Source organism: Genypterus blacodes, unplaced genomic scaffold, assembly GCF_046128005.1.
Source record: "Genypterus blacodes isolate CSIRO-AG114 ecotype Tasmania unplaced genomic scaffold, CSIRO-AGI_Gbla_v1 ptg000026l_1, whole genome shotgun sequence".
NCBI lineage: Eukaryota > Metazoa > Chordata > Actinopteri > Ophidiiformes > Ophidiidae > Genypterus > Genypterus blacodes.
This window is the reverse complement of record NW_027466839.1, coordinates 639,376-653,652: the sequence shown is the minus strand read 5'-3', so window position 1 is coordinate 653,652 and position 14,277 is coordinate 639,376. Positions and strand designations below refer to the sequence as shown.

Here is a 14,277-nt window from a genome sequence, read left to right as displayed (position 1 = left end):
CGTGTGACCTCTGAGCCGCCCCTTCTGCGGGATTTAACAGGAGAAGTGGTAGAGGTCAGAACCACCTGACCTCTGCTTACCTCTCTGTTGTCAGCCACGATGATTAGCTCCACGTACTTGGTTGTTGACTGAGCGTGGCGTTTGTGCTGCAAGGGGTAATAACAATGATAAATGAATGAATAAATGAGTGGACAATCAAGAAAGCATTTGCGTTTGTCATAAAATATATAGTCAAAGTTCACATTTGAAACATTTTGAAAGGCTTGTGGATAAAGTTCTACACACACACATGGCATAATTTACTCATTGATCAGTAAAATCAATCATTCAATCAATCAAAGTCAATCATTCTCTATGATACCAACCAGGCAGAAAATTGACAAATGGTAAACTTTTTAATTGCTTACTTCAGATTCAATTCAATATAAATCTGCAGCACTTCTGTTACAAAGGCGAAAGAAACGGTTCACACAAATGCTTTCAAGATAAAAACGAAACCATTTTTAACCAATTTCATTTTAACACAGTCACTGTCAGAAGCCTTAGCCTTGTAAAAAAGTCTTAGTACTTAAGTGACAGCATATCAGCATAACTCAAGGCAGCCAGCCAACTATTTTCAGCAAAAATTACTTGTTTGTTCTCACAGTCTTGGTGAGTGTTAGACAGAGAGTGGAGGACAGAACTTTCTGGAAAGGGCGGCCTAAATTTAGCAGTTGGCCACTCAATATGGCTTTGCACCCGAACCTCACACTCCACACAAGAGGCGCCTGAAATGAGCATCGGCAAGACAGCTCCACTTCACCAGCAGCCAAGGTCACGCATCCTTCCGAAAACACTCACCGGGAGGCGACGGGTTCGCTTGTGAGTGTATTCTTTTGGATATTGCTGACTGCACTGTTTCGTCACACGGTTAGAAACACTTTCACCCTGTGTGTTACTTTGTCAAATCAGAAGATGGGACATTGATGGAGGCAACAGTGTCTGTAAGAACACACTTGGAGAGGGAGATGTGTGCCTATGAAGATGACATCAAAATCTGGACCCCAAAGAGGAATAATATGGCCCCCAGCCTCGAAGCAGATGCCGCTCTCGTGCTGCGTTTGGGCAACAGCGTAGATCTGAAAACATTTTCGCAGCATGTTCAGCTGAGGTCTGTTTCACCTGCTCCCTCTCTCTCTCTCTCCCTCTCTCTCTCTCCCCCTCTGTGTGTGTTCTGCTTTCACATCATGGCCCTCTTTCAACCTGCAGCCCCCCTTTATCCTCCTCTCGCCTGGCAGCCAGGATCCTGTGCTCTTATCTGCCTCTTCCACAGATAAGCTACTCAGGGCAGGCAACCGTGTGCCAAATGCGCCACACGAGGGTTGAATGATAAGTTCTGAGCTGTGTGGAGGCGGTTTGGGCTGATTATATTTGTTTGGTGTTGTTGGGCATTTGGGATTGACTTTAAACATTCTCTTGGTATCCAGGGGTCTAGGGTGGGCTGAGATGTTGTACAAGAAAGGCAGTTATGGCTGGCATCTAGTCTATCAGCATATACAATACATTAACCCTTTGCTCTCCACCAATGCACAAAATACAAACTCATGAAGGCCACCTTCAAAAGATATATTTTTCTTGGATTTATCACTTCACACATCTTAAACCTCACACAAACGGCAACAGCAAGGACAAAATACTGTTCCTCGTCTCCTCCACTTCCTGTCAGTGCCGCTCTGCCGTAGTGGAAAAAGAACTTAACTTCAGTGTGAATTTTTAAATCGTTTCATTCACATTTACTATCGCCCGCCCCAGCTATCTAATCCAGTCCGCTCAACCGTTGCAGATTCCAAAAACAAAAAATTGCCTTTCCGTCCGTGACACATTCAAAACCCACAACTGGCACGGTCACACGTCCAAAATTTGCAGTCCATTTGTCTTTCATCACGCAGGGCACTCTGCCAGGACGCCTCTTTATCTTTAGACCCTCGAGCGCGGCACATCTTGCTTTATCACGCCAGCTGCAGCACACCTCAGTGCCCTCGTGCAACATGTTGAGTGAGGCGGGCGCGTAAGTGCGAGCAAATGTGACATCAATTCTTCCATTATGAATCTCTCTCTATGTTACCTTTCCTGTACTTTTGGATGATCTTTTTTTCCTTTTCATAAACGAAGCAATGGGATGACGCCGTTACATAAAACACTTTGAAAAGACAGAAAATGACTCATATGCAGATAGAAGTGGGTCTTTATTTTCACTCTGGTATAACTCAGCGTACTTTTTATCCTCGTTTGTTCCCTTTTTCCCTTCTGCTCAGTGCTGTTGTCAGCATGTGCGAGCTTGTGCTGAATCACTGCAGCTGTCTTAACTCTAATCGTTTTCTCATATCCCAGACATCAGCATCCAACTCAAAGCAACGGCTGCCACCTAAGCCCTTAACCGTCAATACGGATCAAACAGGCGCTTCGAAACAGACGTAAACCAGCAGTGAAGTCCTTTTTACCACATGAACAGATGAAGACTATTGATGTGACATGATCTTGGAGAGGTTTTAGCCAGCGCGGCCATATGTTTGGCCTGCTTCACTAACACACAATCAAAATCTTAATATCCCCTGATAGAAATGACGGAACAGTAAATAAAACTCAGTTGTGTGGATGTGGAAAGTCCCTCATAATTAAAACTTGCTTATGCTTCTCTAACTCAAACGTCTCTTTCATCTCTCCCATCTAGGCGTCTCTTTGTATTGACCCGATAAATCAACCGCGTTCAAAGCGCTTCTGCCATCTTTCAGCGTTCGGCAATCAGCGTAGTCTGTTTTACAGGTATCAGCGCTCGTCATCTTTAAAGTGGATGGAGGCTCTGTACGGCCACGGCCCCGTTTGATTTATCCCTCGGCTCAATAAGATAGCGCACGACTATAAAGACAGAGAACTGGGACAGGGTGGGGTTTCAAGGAGGCCATTAGTTGAGTTCTTGATGGACTGGTGATACTAAAGGCATGATGAACGGGCCTGCAGAGTGATCTCACTTTCAGACCAAATGCTGCCACTTAATACACTCCAGATCACTAATGGAGGCTGTTAGACCAGATGGAAAGCGTGACGGTATAATTCAACAAGTAGGAGGCTTTTTAAAACACACCAGACTGCTTAAGACAATCTAGAATGCAAATGATTCCTGCAAGCTACTTGTATGTGTGTTCGCTGATTAGACAGTATTGTGTCATGGATATGTGAGACACAATGATCCAAACGGAGGACACGCACTGCCGTCATGGTCTCAAGATGTGAATAACAAAGACAGATAGGGACAGAACGACAGCAAAAACACAAAGAACATCCATTCGTCTACTCTTCCACCTTCCCTACAGCTCCCTCCAGGGCAGATGGGACACCTTATCCCTTCATAATATCGTGGAATCTTCCAGGTTGGACATTTCCGGAGTACCTCCCCTGTGAGGTATCCAGACCAAAATCACCTCATCTGGCTTCTTTCAACACAATGGATCTGCAGTCCCACTCTGATCTGTCCAAACGTCTCACCTTCCCCGTGCTCTACGTGTCTACTCTTATAAGTAGAGTTTTCTGACACACCATAATGTCAATACGAACAGTTTGCTCATAAATTCTGGTAGAATACCATCAAATGCTGGAAACCCTTACTCTTGTGCCGAACGTCCGGAAGGGGCTGCTGCTTGTGTTCTTCACATTATGTTGGACGGGATGGGATATGTTGAAATCATGGCCGCATGTGCCAGGAGCCAGATTGAGGTGTTCGGCGGTGTAGATCCAGTGAGTCCCGTCGGTGTGATCTGCAGATGGCTCCAGCACATAAGATCTGCCTTCAAGAGAGATGAAACCCCTGCAGAGGAAAAGGGCGGATCCATGGAAAGAATGAGACATAGGTTCAGAATTCTGCTTTCTTATTTTTCAACCGCACCAGAATGAATTATTTTGAACTGGAAGTGAAAAGGATTTAAGCTGACATTACAACATTATCAGACACTGTTATCGACATTCTATTGAAAGTGCCAAATCATAATTCTTGCTTTTTATTATCCCTGCTCATTTTATATGGAAGGGATAGTGTGATCCACATTGCCAAAGCTATAAAACACAAGGGTCACACGTATAGAAATACATTCACTGAGTCAAACCCAGAGGCCCCAAACTGCCCTGAAAGCTTCATGTTTGATTAGCTCTTTACTTCCATTACATGTTTGCACGGTTACATCAACGTGTAACAAGGGTTTGGCTAGGATCAGTGTCATTGTCTGTGGGTGTTTCCAACTCAGGACTGCTGTGGCTAACCAATAAGAAGAAAATGGATTAAGAGACAGTACGGGAGAGCAGGAATGTATCACTGTGTTCTTTGCTCATTAAAGCATCGAAAATGATTCAACATAGCCCCCTGGATGGAAACAAGAGCATGGAAATCTGTTTTATACGTACAACTTAATAGACTTAGCGGTAGTCTGCGTATTGAAAACCTTAAAGTCAGTCAATGTGGATGTGCCAGTTGAAATTTTGCTCTTTTATTTCCATTTGAATGACAAATTGCACCTCTAACAACTCCAATTTGTTGATCCCAGAAGAAGTGAGTAACTGCGATTCACGATGATGATTTACTGATCGGGCCAAACGCTGAAATTCTCACAACCTTGCACAACATCCAGAACCACATGAACTCGTATTAAACTCCCCCCAAAAAAGCCGGAGTCCTGCCAACCCAAACCGAGAGCAATTTGTCTCGGTGAGTCAGCCAAGCGGCATAGCTCTTGTCAAATAAGGTTCTTTGCATCTGTCTTCGCACAGACAGGTTGCAGAAAAACTGAAATAAAGAAATAAATACAAAGACAAAGGTCAAGAGCGAGGGCTTGACAATCAGGCCGATCGCTCCTTGGAGAGGGTGCAGACATTTGGCCCGCTGGGTGAAATCGTTCCTGATGTTGTCTGGTGACATTACTACAATCATTACTCCTGTTTGACATCTGCAAACCGCACTTTTCCCGCAAAGAGTCTCCTCGCTGGTTTGACACGTTGAAGAGGATCAAGGTTAAAGCCCTCCAGCACGTATATATAACGCGTGTCATCTTCGCTTATTAATGCAGTGAAATTCATTATTTGCTCATTTTGGGGTGTCGTGTTTCGGCTGCATTCCTTCTTTAAATCCACCATAGGAGGAGGAGTGATTACGGAGTGTGTGGCTGTGACACGCAGCCTCTGCTTGGGGCGTGTGGCTGCTGTGTTTGATCACCGGTGCTTTGAGATGCATTAGGCCAGAGGTAATGTCATGATAAGGAAAGTGATGATGATGAGTTAACCCCCCTTGCACTCATCTAACGACTGTAGATGCTAATTACTTTAATTTACTTTATTCAGTGTCATTCAGGAGCATGAAACCCATTAACTTGTATACTTGGAATTGCATGCAAGTTTGTTTTGCCAACATTTTTCCTTTTTTTGTGTTAACCTTGGATTATTCAATTACTACATTCTTAAACTTTGGGTTTACAAGGTTTTTCCAACAATGTTAATGGGAAAAGCTTCAGTCTATACTTTTCGTGGTTTACAGTGGTATTTTTACATTTGACACCACAGAAAATTCTACCATTGTGGTACGATCCCAAGGCTGCAACAACATTGTACACTCTGAGTAAAAATGGAATGCTCTGTTTTGATTTGTGGGTGTATTTAAGACATACAGATCAAAATACAAAGGTGAGGGACAATCGAAAACGTTCATGGCTGTTTCAGCCTCAGGCCTTAAAGTGGACACGTATATGAGTCATCCTCAAGTTTAGCATCTTCCTCCTAACTATATTACACATTAAATGACAGAAAACCCCCCAAAATGAATGATATCTCCCCCCACTGCTGCTCCCTCCAGCCTTACCTGAGCCCTGCACAGGTACTGAGGCTGACGTCTGAGTTGGCGTGACCTTCCACCTCGCCGTGGTAGTAGCAGTTTACCTGAGGCAACATAAACAAACAAAGCTTTTGGATTTAAAATTAAGTACAAGGAAGAACAGGACCAGTGTGGCAAAAAAAAAAGAAATGTGTTTGGGTTTAAGCAAAGTTCACCCAACAGGAGAGCCGGTTGATAACTGTGAAATATGAGCAAATTAACTCTTGGGGAAATAGCCTTGGTTTGGGTTAGTAACAGCCAATCCCAGGCATCACCACAGGCTTAATGATGACTGAAATCTGTGTAGAGTTTCACATTTCCCAGCGTAATCTCCTGCTGCCGATGAGTTCCCAGGTACCAGCTTTCTTTCAGGGACCACACCTGTCAGGCTGCAGTGAAGAAAAGTGAGTTAAAGCCAGTGTTTATTGAACCAAGCAAGTAAAGAGAGGGTGGGGAGGAAGTGTCTGGTTTGGAGTGAAAACAGCCCTTTTTTTGCAGGAGTGCAAAGGCCTCTCAGGTGAGGTCTGACCGACAGCCCCACTGACAGCCTCGCCTGTTCTGGAAAACAAGGAAATGTGAGTTTTCCACCCAACTATATGCTGCCACTAAACATAGAGCGCAGGCTGTAAATTTCAGCATCCGGCTTCCTTCAAGCAAGCTCCTGATTTTGTGTGTTCAGCATCCGAATGGCTTTTTTTGTAGATCCCAGCAACCTAATTCTACCTTAAAAGAACAATCGTTAAATTAACATTTGTTCACCTCTGTCACACTCCAGTTCCAACAGCGATGATAAATTGCATGTTTCAGGCTTATTGCCCACAAACACACAATTTTAGTCAATAGGGATTCAACAAAACAAAACCTTGAAAGCCTCTCCGCCTCTCTGGAGGTAAGTGCGCCAAAAGAGCACAATCCATTATCGGAAAGGTAAAAAGGTGAAAATACAGGACAGTGCATTGCATGAAATATGTAATATGAAATTAGAGTGTAGCGGGGAGGAGCGAGGCTGGATTTAGTGCGGTGAGTTAATGCTTCCACCTCATGTTTCATTGATGAGATCATGACGCTGATGCATCGATATAGGGGATATGAATAGGCTTTTGTTTCCATGGTTTCTGCAGAAAGTACTGTGTAAGGAAACTGCTTACTTCTTCATATCTGAATAAGTAAGATTAATATCTGATACCCCAGATTATTATGGGAGGCGGCCCCTGGGTGTGATCATTACATTGTTTGTCATGACCATGCAGTTGTTATTATAAGTTAATTCTTTGATGACCACACCAATGATTCATATTCCCGGTAGATGGCTTTCCTTACAACACGTGGCATTTGTATTTTTATTGCATTACGGGGTTTATTTTGCAAGGGAAAGGAGAGGACGTAATGAGAACGGAGAGAAGGAGGGGCGGCTGACTCACGCTGAAGTCACTCCGGCAGTACCTTTGCCTTTGACACACAGCTGAACCCTGTAGGTCTCTTGGCCCGAGGCAATATATCAGCGTTGTCTCTGCCGGCCGGACAAATAAATTAACTCGTCTCACAAGATCTGGTTGTCTTCCTGTGTTAAACCTCCGCATTAAGTGCTGGTTGTGATCATGAGAGAGGGACGAGAGGAGTGATTGGGTTGGAAAGATGCCCGTTCTGTTCCCGAGCGGGGGATGATATTGTGCGTGAAGGGCGACTTTTCCGATTTAAAGTTTCATCGGAATTGGGAGCAATTTTACCTGAGACTATTCAGGGGAGGAACTTTGTGGCTCCTTCTATAAGGTCTTTGCTCACACACCCACACACTCCGACGTCTGTGAAGTTTATTCAAATTAGAGCTGGTGACACACATGCGCCCAAACCTGACTGCTACACACATCAACAGAAGTTGTTTGTTCTGTTTTGGGGTTTCATGAATATCCTGATGGACAAGATGTGTTTCCAGGGGAACGTTGCACATTTCAGAGAGACAAAAGAAAGGAAGTTCCTGATCTTCTGGGTGATCAGGGTCACAAGTCACACAACTGTCCACCCTCTTGTCCATCATCTACTCATCCATCCATACACACAACGTGCAGGGCGGCTAAGCTATGGACTCCTGATTAGGTCCCACCCAGAATGACCTGCTACCACTCTCTCATTGTCTTTGTGCTGTGGAATGGCAGCAATTCTACAGAGCTGGCCGAGCCCAGGCAGATTCGATCCAGCTGAGCCCCGCAGCAGCCCCGACACAACACTCATCGGAAAATATTGTTCAGTTTTTATGGAGTGGGCTGGGCTGTTATTGTGTTACATTAATCTCTATTGTGGTTTCGGCTTTAAGTAGGCCAAGTGTTTTGTATACAGACCTCACAAGCTGCCTATGATTAAGCTTTCGGGGTATCTGAGCAGAAATAACATATCTAATTGCTCTGCAAACAGCACAGAGGAGCAAATCTGAAATCAGGCAGCAGGTGGACGCTTTGAGGCATTGGAAAAGATCCTGCACTGCATCGTCCAACTACACCAAACCTATTCATTACGATATAACAACCCATCAGGTTTTATGTCCCCGGTCTTTCCCTCTCACGAAATAACCAGAGAATAAATCAGTGTACTTTCCGGGGGGGGATAAAATGCTACAATCTGTCTCCTTCATTCAGTAATAATCTGTCAACACCGTCTGACATCTTGCTGACTGCCAAACAGCTGGCTCCGCACTTAATACCGCCCGATAACACCCAACCTACCTGACCAAAAACACCAAACCTAAAAGATTAATATCACCTGTGTAGCTACTGTTTTGTCACAGATTGCCCATCTACAGAAACCCCTGTGAAAAACACAGATGTGATAGCTAAAGTGCAGTGCCACAGAAAGTTAATAACTTCAGCAACAGGTGGTAAATATTTCACAGCCAGTGTGCCGTCTGAAAAAAAGAATAATTGTTCATAAAATCTATATTTTGCAATAATAAGCCGTTTTTGGAATGATTTGGGGCTTATCCATAACTCTCTGGAGTCCAAGTCACTTTTCGCAATTTTTCTCTTCAGTGAATTTGACTTATCAAATTGCAAAATGACTTCGGACTCCCAGAGGATTCACACTGAGTCCGTGCTTTGACCTCAGCGTGTCTTTTTTTCCGGCAAATATGATTCAGATACTGCAGGGGGGAATGGAAAATGGGTGCATTGGCTCCTTTCCTGGCACTGTAACAATGGGTCTAATGGATCAATTCAACTCCCTAATTGACCTGAACAAAGCACAAAGAGACAGAGGCGGACAGAAGACAAGGAGTTCGACAGGAGGCCGAGCTTCGTAAAGGCAGATAACGTCACAGTTTGAAGAGCATCGGTCTATTCTCAGCTTTAACAGGAAGCCGAGAAGAACAACAGTCGAAGTCGTTAAAAAACGTACCGTGAAGTTGTGAGAGCCTGCGACCGCACTGCCATCTTCCAGGTAATGGGTTTCTGTATAGTGACTTGCAAACAGACCCCTAGAAAAAGATAAACAAAGACAAGAGGTGATTAGAAGTGACCTGGCGGGGTTGAGATCGTCCGCCGAAAATCAATCACAGTGTCTCACGCCGCCGTGCCGTTGCCAGACATGCATGGGAGATAAATAGCGTGGCCGAGTGTGACGAGATCTAAACCTCTTAACCCCGCTTAAAGAGAAAATGGAATAAGGGATCCGAGCCGCTGTCACATATTCTATTAAAGCTACGTTCACACTGGATGCACGCACCATGGAAAAAGCATTCAATACCAATCCATATCTCATTTCTTTTGATATGGTAGAGGAGGAATTAGCGCCCCGCTGAATACAATAACATGAAATGAAGACGCGGGCTAAGCTATGGAGGCGCGACCCGACTGCCAACAGGAGAGGTTTCGTGCTCGATATGTTGACTGAAAATCAGCGAATGAATAGTTTTTAGCTGTAAACTGGAATCTGTGGTACGTCGCTACGATACACTTTTCTGTATTTATGGCAATACGTGATTATGGATTATAAAAGGTACATTATGAAAGTGCTGTGAAATGGGCTAAAGTATACATTAGGAGATCATGAGTAGGACGTTACACTGCTCTCTCTCTCTCTTCCGTCCTCATCCTACTATGAGAACGGAGACGAGAGCGGCAGCATCGACTCGGGGGTCACTCTGAATCTGGCTGCCCTCTTCTTCAACTACTGAGGTCAGTGCGGACCCCCTGCATGGTCTGGCGTCGGGTCCTGGCACAGAGCTGGGGCCGCCAGTTGGGGAACAAGGGGGGATAAACAGCTGGAAGATCCAATAAAATAACACACACCCCGCGATGAGCTGATGATTACAGCATGTGCGTATACTGTGTGTATGTTTGATCACTTGCGCAACAGCGTATGGGTGAATTAGAGTTTGCGTGGATGGGGCGTGTTTGTGTTTGTGCGTGCATACGTCCGTGCACGTACAAGTGAGCATAACCGCGTGTACTGTATTACACCACAGGACGCCGGCAGATGGTTTGCTGGTGCTAATCCACAACAGAACAAACCTCAGCGGGCAGCTGGATCCTCTTACTGACCTCACCGCTGACAACCCAGCTGGGAGTGTCAGCTGTAACAACCCAGAGCCGGGGGGGGAGGGTTATTTTGTTTGGGACCTGTCAGCATGAGACACGACGTTTTCCCCCCCCCGCCCTTCACTTTAGCAGAGCCAAAGACCTGGGAGTAATCACTGGATCAAAGCAAGGCCAGAGAGAGCGGCCAGCCAAATGGAATGATGTGTTTCTTCAATCTTAATTAGGCCGGTGCTTTTTTCAGACACTCCAACCTCAACATCTGCCCACAACAGATAAATTCAGAGTGTGTGTGTGTGTGTGTGTGTGTGTGTGTGTGTGTGTGTGTGTGTGTGTGTGTGGTTATGAAAAGAACTCGGTGCAGACGCCCATGTGCCATCCATATGATGATTCACTTTACTTTCTGACTTTGACGGCTGAGTATGGAAAGGCTTCAGTGACTCACGCTAGGAAACACGAAGCCAGTGGGATTCAACTTTACAGCAGGACGTCTGATCACATGTCAGCAGTTTAGGACCAGGAGGGGCATCGGCTCGTGTCCCCGGGATGTTTAACACGATTGCCTCCGGGGCAAGCTTTTGGTTTCCATTATTATCAGCTGACTCGACTGCGCTGACACCGATCCAGAACCACAAGCTCACAAAACCACAAGCTCAGTGACATAACATCACTTTGATCCAAAAAAAAAAGGAACAAGCAAGTTTCCAATCACAAATATTTACGGCTGACACATCAAAAGGTATCGTTGAAATATTTATTCATTGCTTTGATTCTCGTCCTTAAACCTGAAATAACCCCTACAACTCTTTTCTGGAAGCTTGTTTCTTTTACTGTCCGCTCTCTGTCACAAACCGTCCGCACCAGCGTCCTTCTGTCGTTCTCAATATGCCAGCTTCGCCATGTCAGTCAAGCGTGAAGCCCCTTTTTTTTATCCAAAAAAATGTTGGCAATTCCTGTAGTCTGGGCCACAAGCGGGACCACCTGTCTCCAGACCATCTGCAGCTGATGGACACGCCAGACTGTGTGGCCTCTCTGGGTCAAGGGTTTGAGCCTGGGGCATTAAAAAATCATTTGAAGTAAGATTGATGTTAATATTTGTGTTTTCGACAACAAACAGCAATGAATCTACAGGCTGCTTGCGAGGTAACGCTGAAGTTACTGAGGGGCAAAGTGCAAACCCACTGGGATGCTCCTGTAATTAAGAGCTTGAACCATGTTGAGAATCGTACATCATACACACATGCACACATACACACACACACACACCTGTACAATTTGTTTAACAGTTTGACACAGTGAACCCTGTGACACTTACACACACATAGGTCACTAGCAGCCAGCTGACACCACCTGGGGGGGTGGGGGTGTCTGCACCTCCGGGTGAGCGATGAACCACCAGCCAAGTACATCATGGATCTAATTCCACGAGCCGCGCCGCCCCTGCACGGCGGCAGGCGGCGGCTCGCTGTTTATCAATCAGCAGGAAGTTAATGAGGCACGGGAGGAGAGAGAAGGGAGGAGGTCGCGCTCCCCATCTAAAATGCATTACCCACAGGATGGGCCTCCACGCGGGGGCTCTGTCTGATTGACAGGCAGTGTTGTCTGTTAAAGGCGCGTCCGGGCAACGAGGAGACGCCACACTCGACGCTGCTAATGCCAGCGAATCTGTCGCTCATCCCGGCGGCCTGACAGAGACGCGAAAAGGCCACACCACAGAGGAGTTCTGACGCTTATGCTGCAAGTGCTCTTCTTTAAAACAAGCATTTCTTCAATTCTCTGGATCTGTTAGACAGGTACAAAGCGCATAATTACACCTGTTTACATCTTGTCAAGCTGTCTCCGAGGTGGTTAATGTAAAAAAGGCAAGAGTGAGATTCGCCTGCCTGCGGTTTCGACATCGCAGACAGAAAGACAATGAAGTCACTTCATGCCGACGCTTGAATGCCAGCGACTAAATGCCACTTCTCCTCCATCTGCATTAAATGATCACTTTCTCAGCTGTATATCCGCTCTGCATAACCTGCCTCTCCTCTCTGCCTTTATGTAAGAAAATAACACCCAGGATTGAGGGGAAAGGAAATGGGGATATATTCAAATGCGGCTATAAACGTCATTTCGAGTCATTTCAGCACAGGAGGTGTCGGGAATGTTTTCACCGGTTGGAAAATACGGCCGTCGCAGCTCCCGGAGAATTTATCGCCAAAAATCCATCTGTCTTTATTCAGAGTGTTTGTTCTGCGTGATATGCGAAGGAAGGTGATGATGAAGCATTGAGGAGGTGTGTGTGATATATTGCCAAAGCCTTGATGAATCGGAGTTGGAGTCTAATCAATCAGCAGAAAACATGCGGCCTTCTTAATAGGCCGGTGCTTGAAGTGACCTAGAAGAAAAGGTCTCGAATGCCAAAGGTAGAATAGAAAGAAATCAGTATTCGTGCTGACGTTGGAACGGGATTATACTTACATTATCGCCTGAGGTACAACTTATAAAACATTTATTGTAATTAACATGAAATGGTGCGTGTGATCGCCCGCAATAACCAAATCACAGGCCTAGGAACAAGGAGAGCGCAAACCAAAGGGCGAAAGACAGCAGCGTTCCCTGCAAAACGGTTCCCATGGCGGCTCAGAACTTTAAAAAGGGACAAATTACATAACTTCATACGTTAAAGCGCTGCGAAGGCTTTCAAACCGAGAGGAACGTTGGGTTAAATTTACTCAGCAATAAACGCAAACTGGACCACATGCTGCTGCAGCGGCGATTTAAGCAAAGGTGAACAGACCGCATGGAGAAATGAAAACGTGACGTGAAACCAGAAAAGTCATATTTTGGAAGTCTGACATTTAGTAAATTGGCGCTCCATCGAAAATCTGCGTCTTCGTCTGGCGATGTGACATTCTACAAAACCGCAAGTGTATGAATGAATGCCAGGAATTACAAAATCTATGACAATAATCACAGCACTTACAGTTTTTCTATGTTTTTGTCCTTAACTGACTTGCTTTGAGCGAAGCATTAACACTATAGACTTCGTTACCGTCGTCGGAATACAAGTCGAATCAATACCCAATGATTTCCCAGTCAGAGGTTTCCGATACGTCTCATTACACACAGACAAGTTAATCAGGGACTTGTGGAAAAAGCCTTCAGTTAACTGTGATAAATGAGAGTCAGGGAAGGCGAGAGGCTCGGAGAGAGATATTCAGAACAGATGTAAATATAAACATTTAGAGCAAATGAGAGCATCATCAAAGGAGTCAAAAATCTCGTAAAGTCTAATCTAGGGACTCCAATTAGCACGTTACATCTGAATGGAGAGAATTGTGAGGCAATGTGGTAGTAATAACGTCCCCCCCTGCTTTTATGTGGCAAATGGCAAGAAGGCGGCTCGGCCTGGAAAAAGCAGGCTCATGTGTGTGAAAACTGTACAATCCTAAAAAGCAGATGAAGAAGAAGAAGAAGGAAGAAGGGGAAAAAAACTTGTCCGTGTGTTAGAAACATTTTTTGTTTCCAGGAGCGGCGAGGGATGAGAGCCAGTCTTCCTGGCTGTGATCTGTCTGACATCAGGGCTCTGTTGGCCGGCCGGTGCCAAGTGGAGCAGGGAAGCAGAATTCCCCCGCCCGCCCGCCCGCCCGCCCGCTCGCTCGCCCTCACGAGCTTAATGCAACTCACAGTCTCCACAAAGCATGTCATGCACGGAGCTGCTAGAGCATGCCAGCCAATGGGTTCGGCTGAAAAATGGAGGGAGGATGGATGGATGTGGGGGGAAAGAGAGAGAGAAAGAGAGAGAGAGAGAGAGAAAGAAAAAAGTCAAGCCAGATGGGTTTGACTTTATTTATTTAAGCTGCCATGTTCGGTAGCGAGCTA

The 14,277-nt window shown here is 45.4% G+C and overlaps 1 protein-coding gene across 1 annotated transcript in view; it reads right to left on the bottom strand.

The window, feature by feature from the left end:
- Window positions 1–14,277, bottom strand: part of adam12a (ADAM metallopeptidase domain 12a) — a 63,056-nt gene that overhangs the window by 21,273 nt on the left and 27,506 nt on the right. Inside the window, exons 4-7 of the mRNA XM_076143510.1 lie at window positions 9,272–9,350; window positions 5,876–5,952; window positions 3,643–3,841; window positions 81–146 (exon numbers count right to left, since the gene is read on the bottom strand). Coding sequence (XP_075999625.1) covers window positions 81–146; window positions 3,643–3,841; window positions 5,876–5,952; window positions 9,272–9,350 — 421 coding nt within the window. The remainder of the gene's footprint in view (window positions 1–80; window positions 147–3,642; window positions 3,842–5,875; window positions 5,953–9,271; window positions 9,351–14,277) is intronic.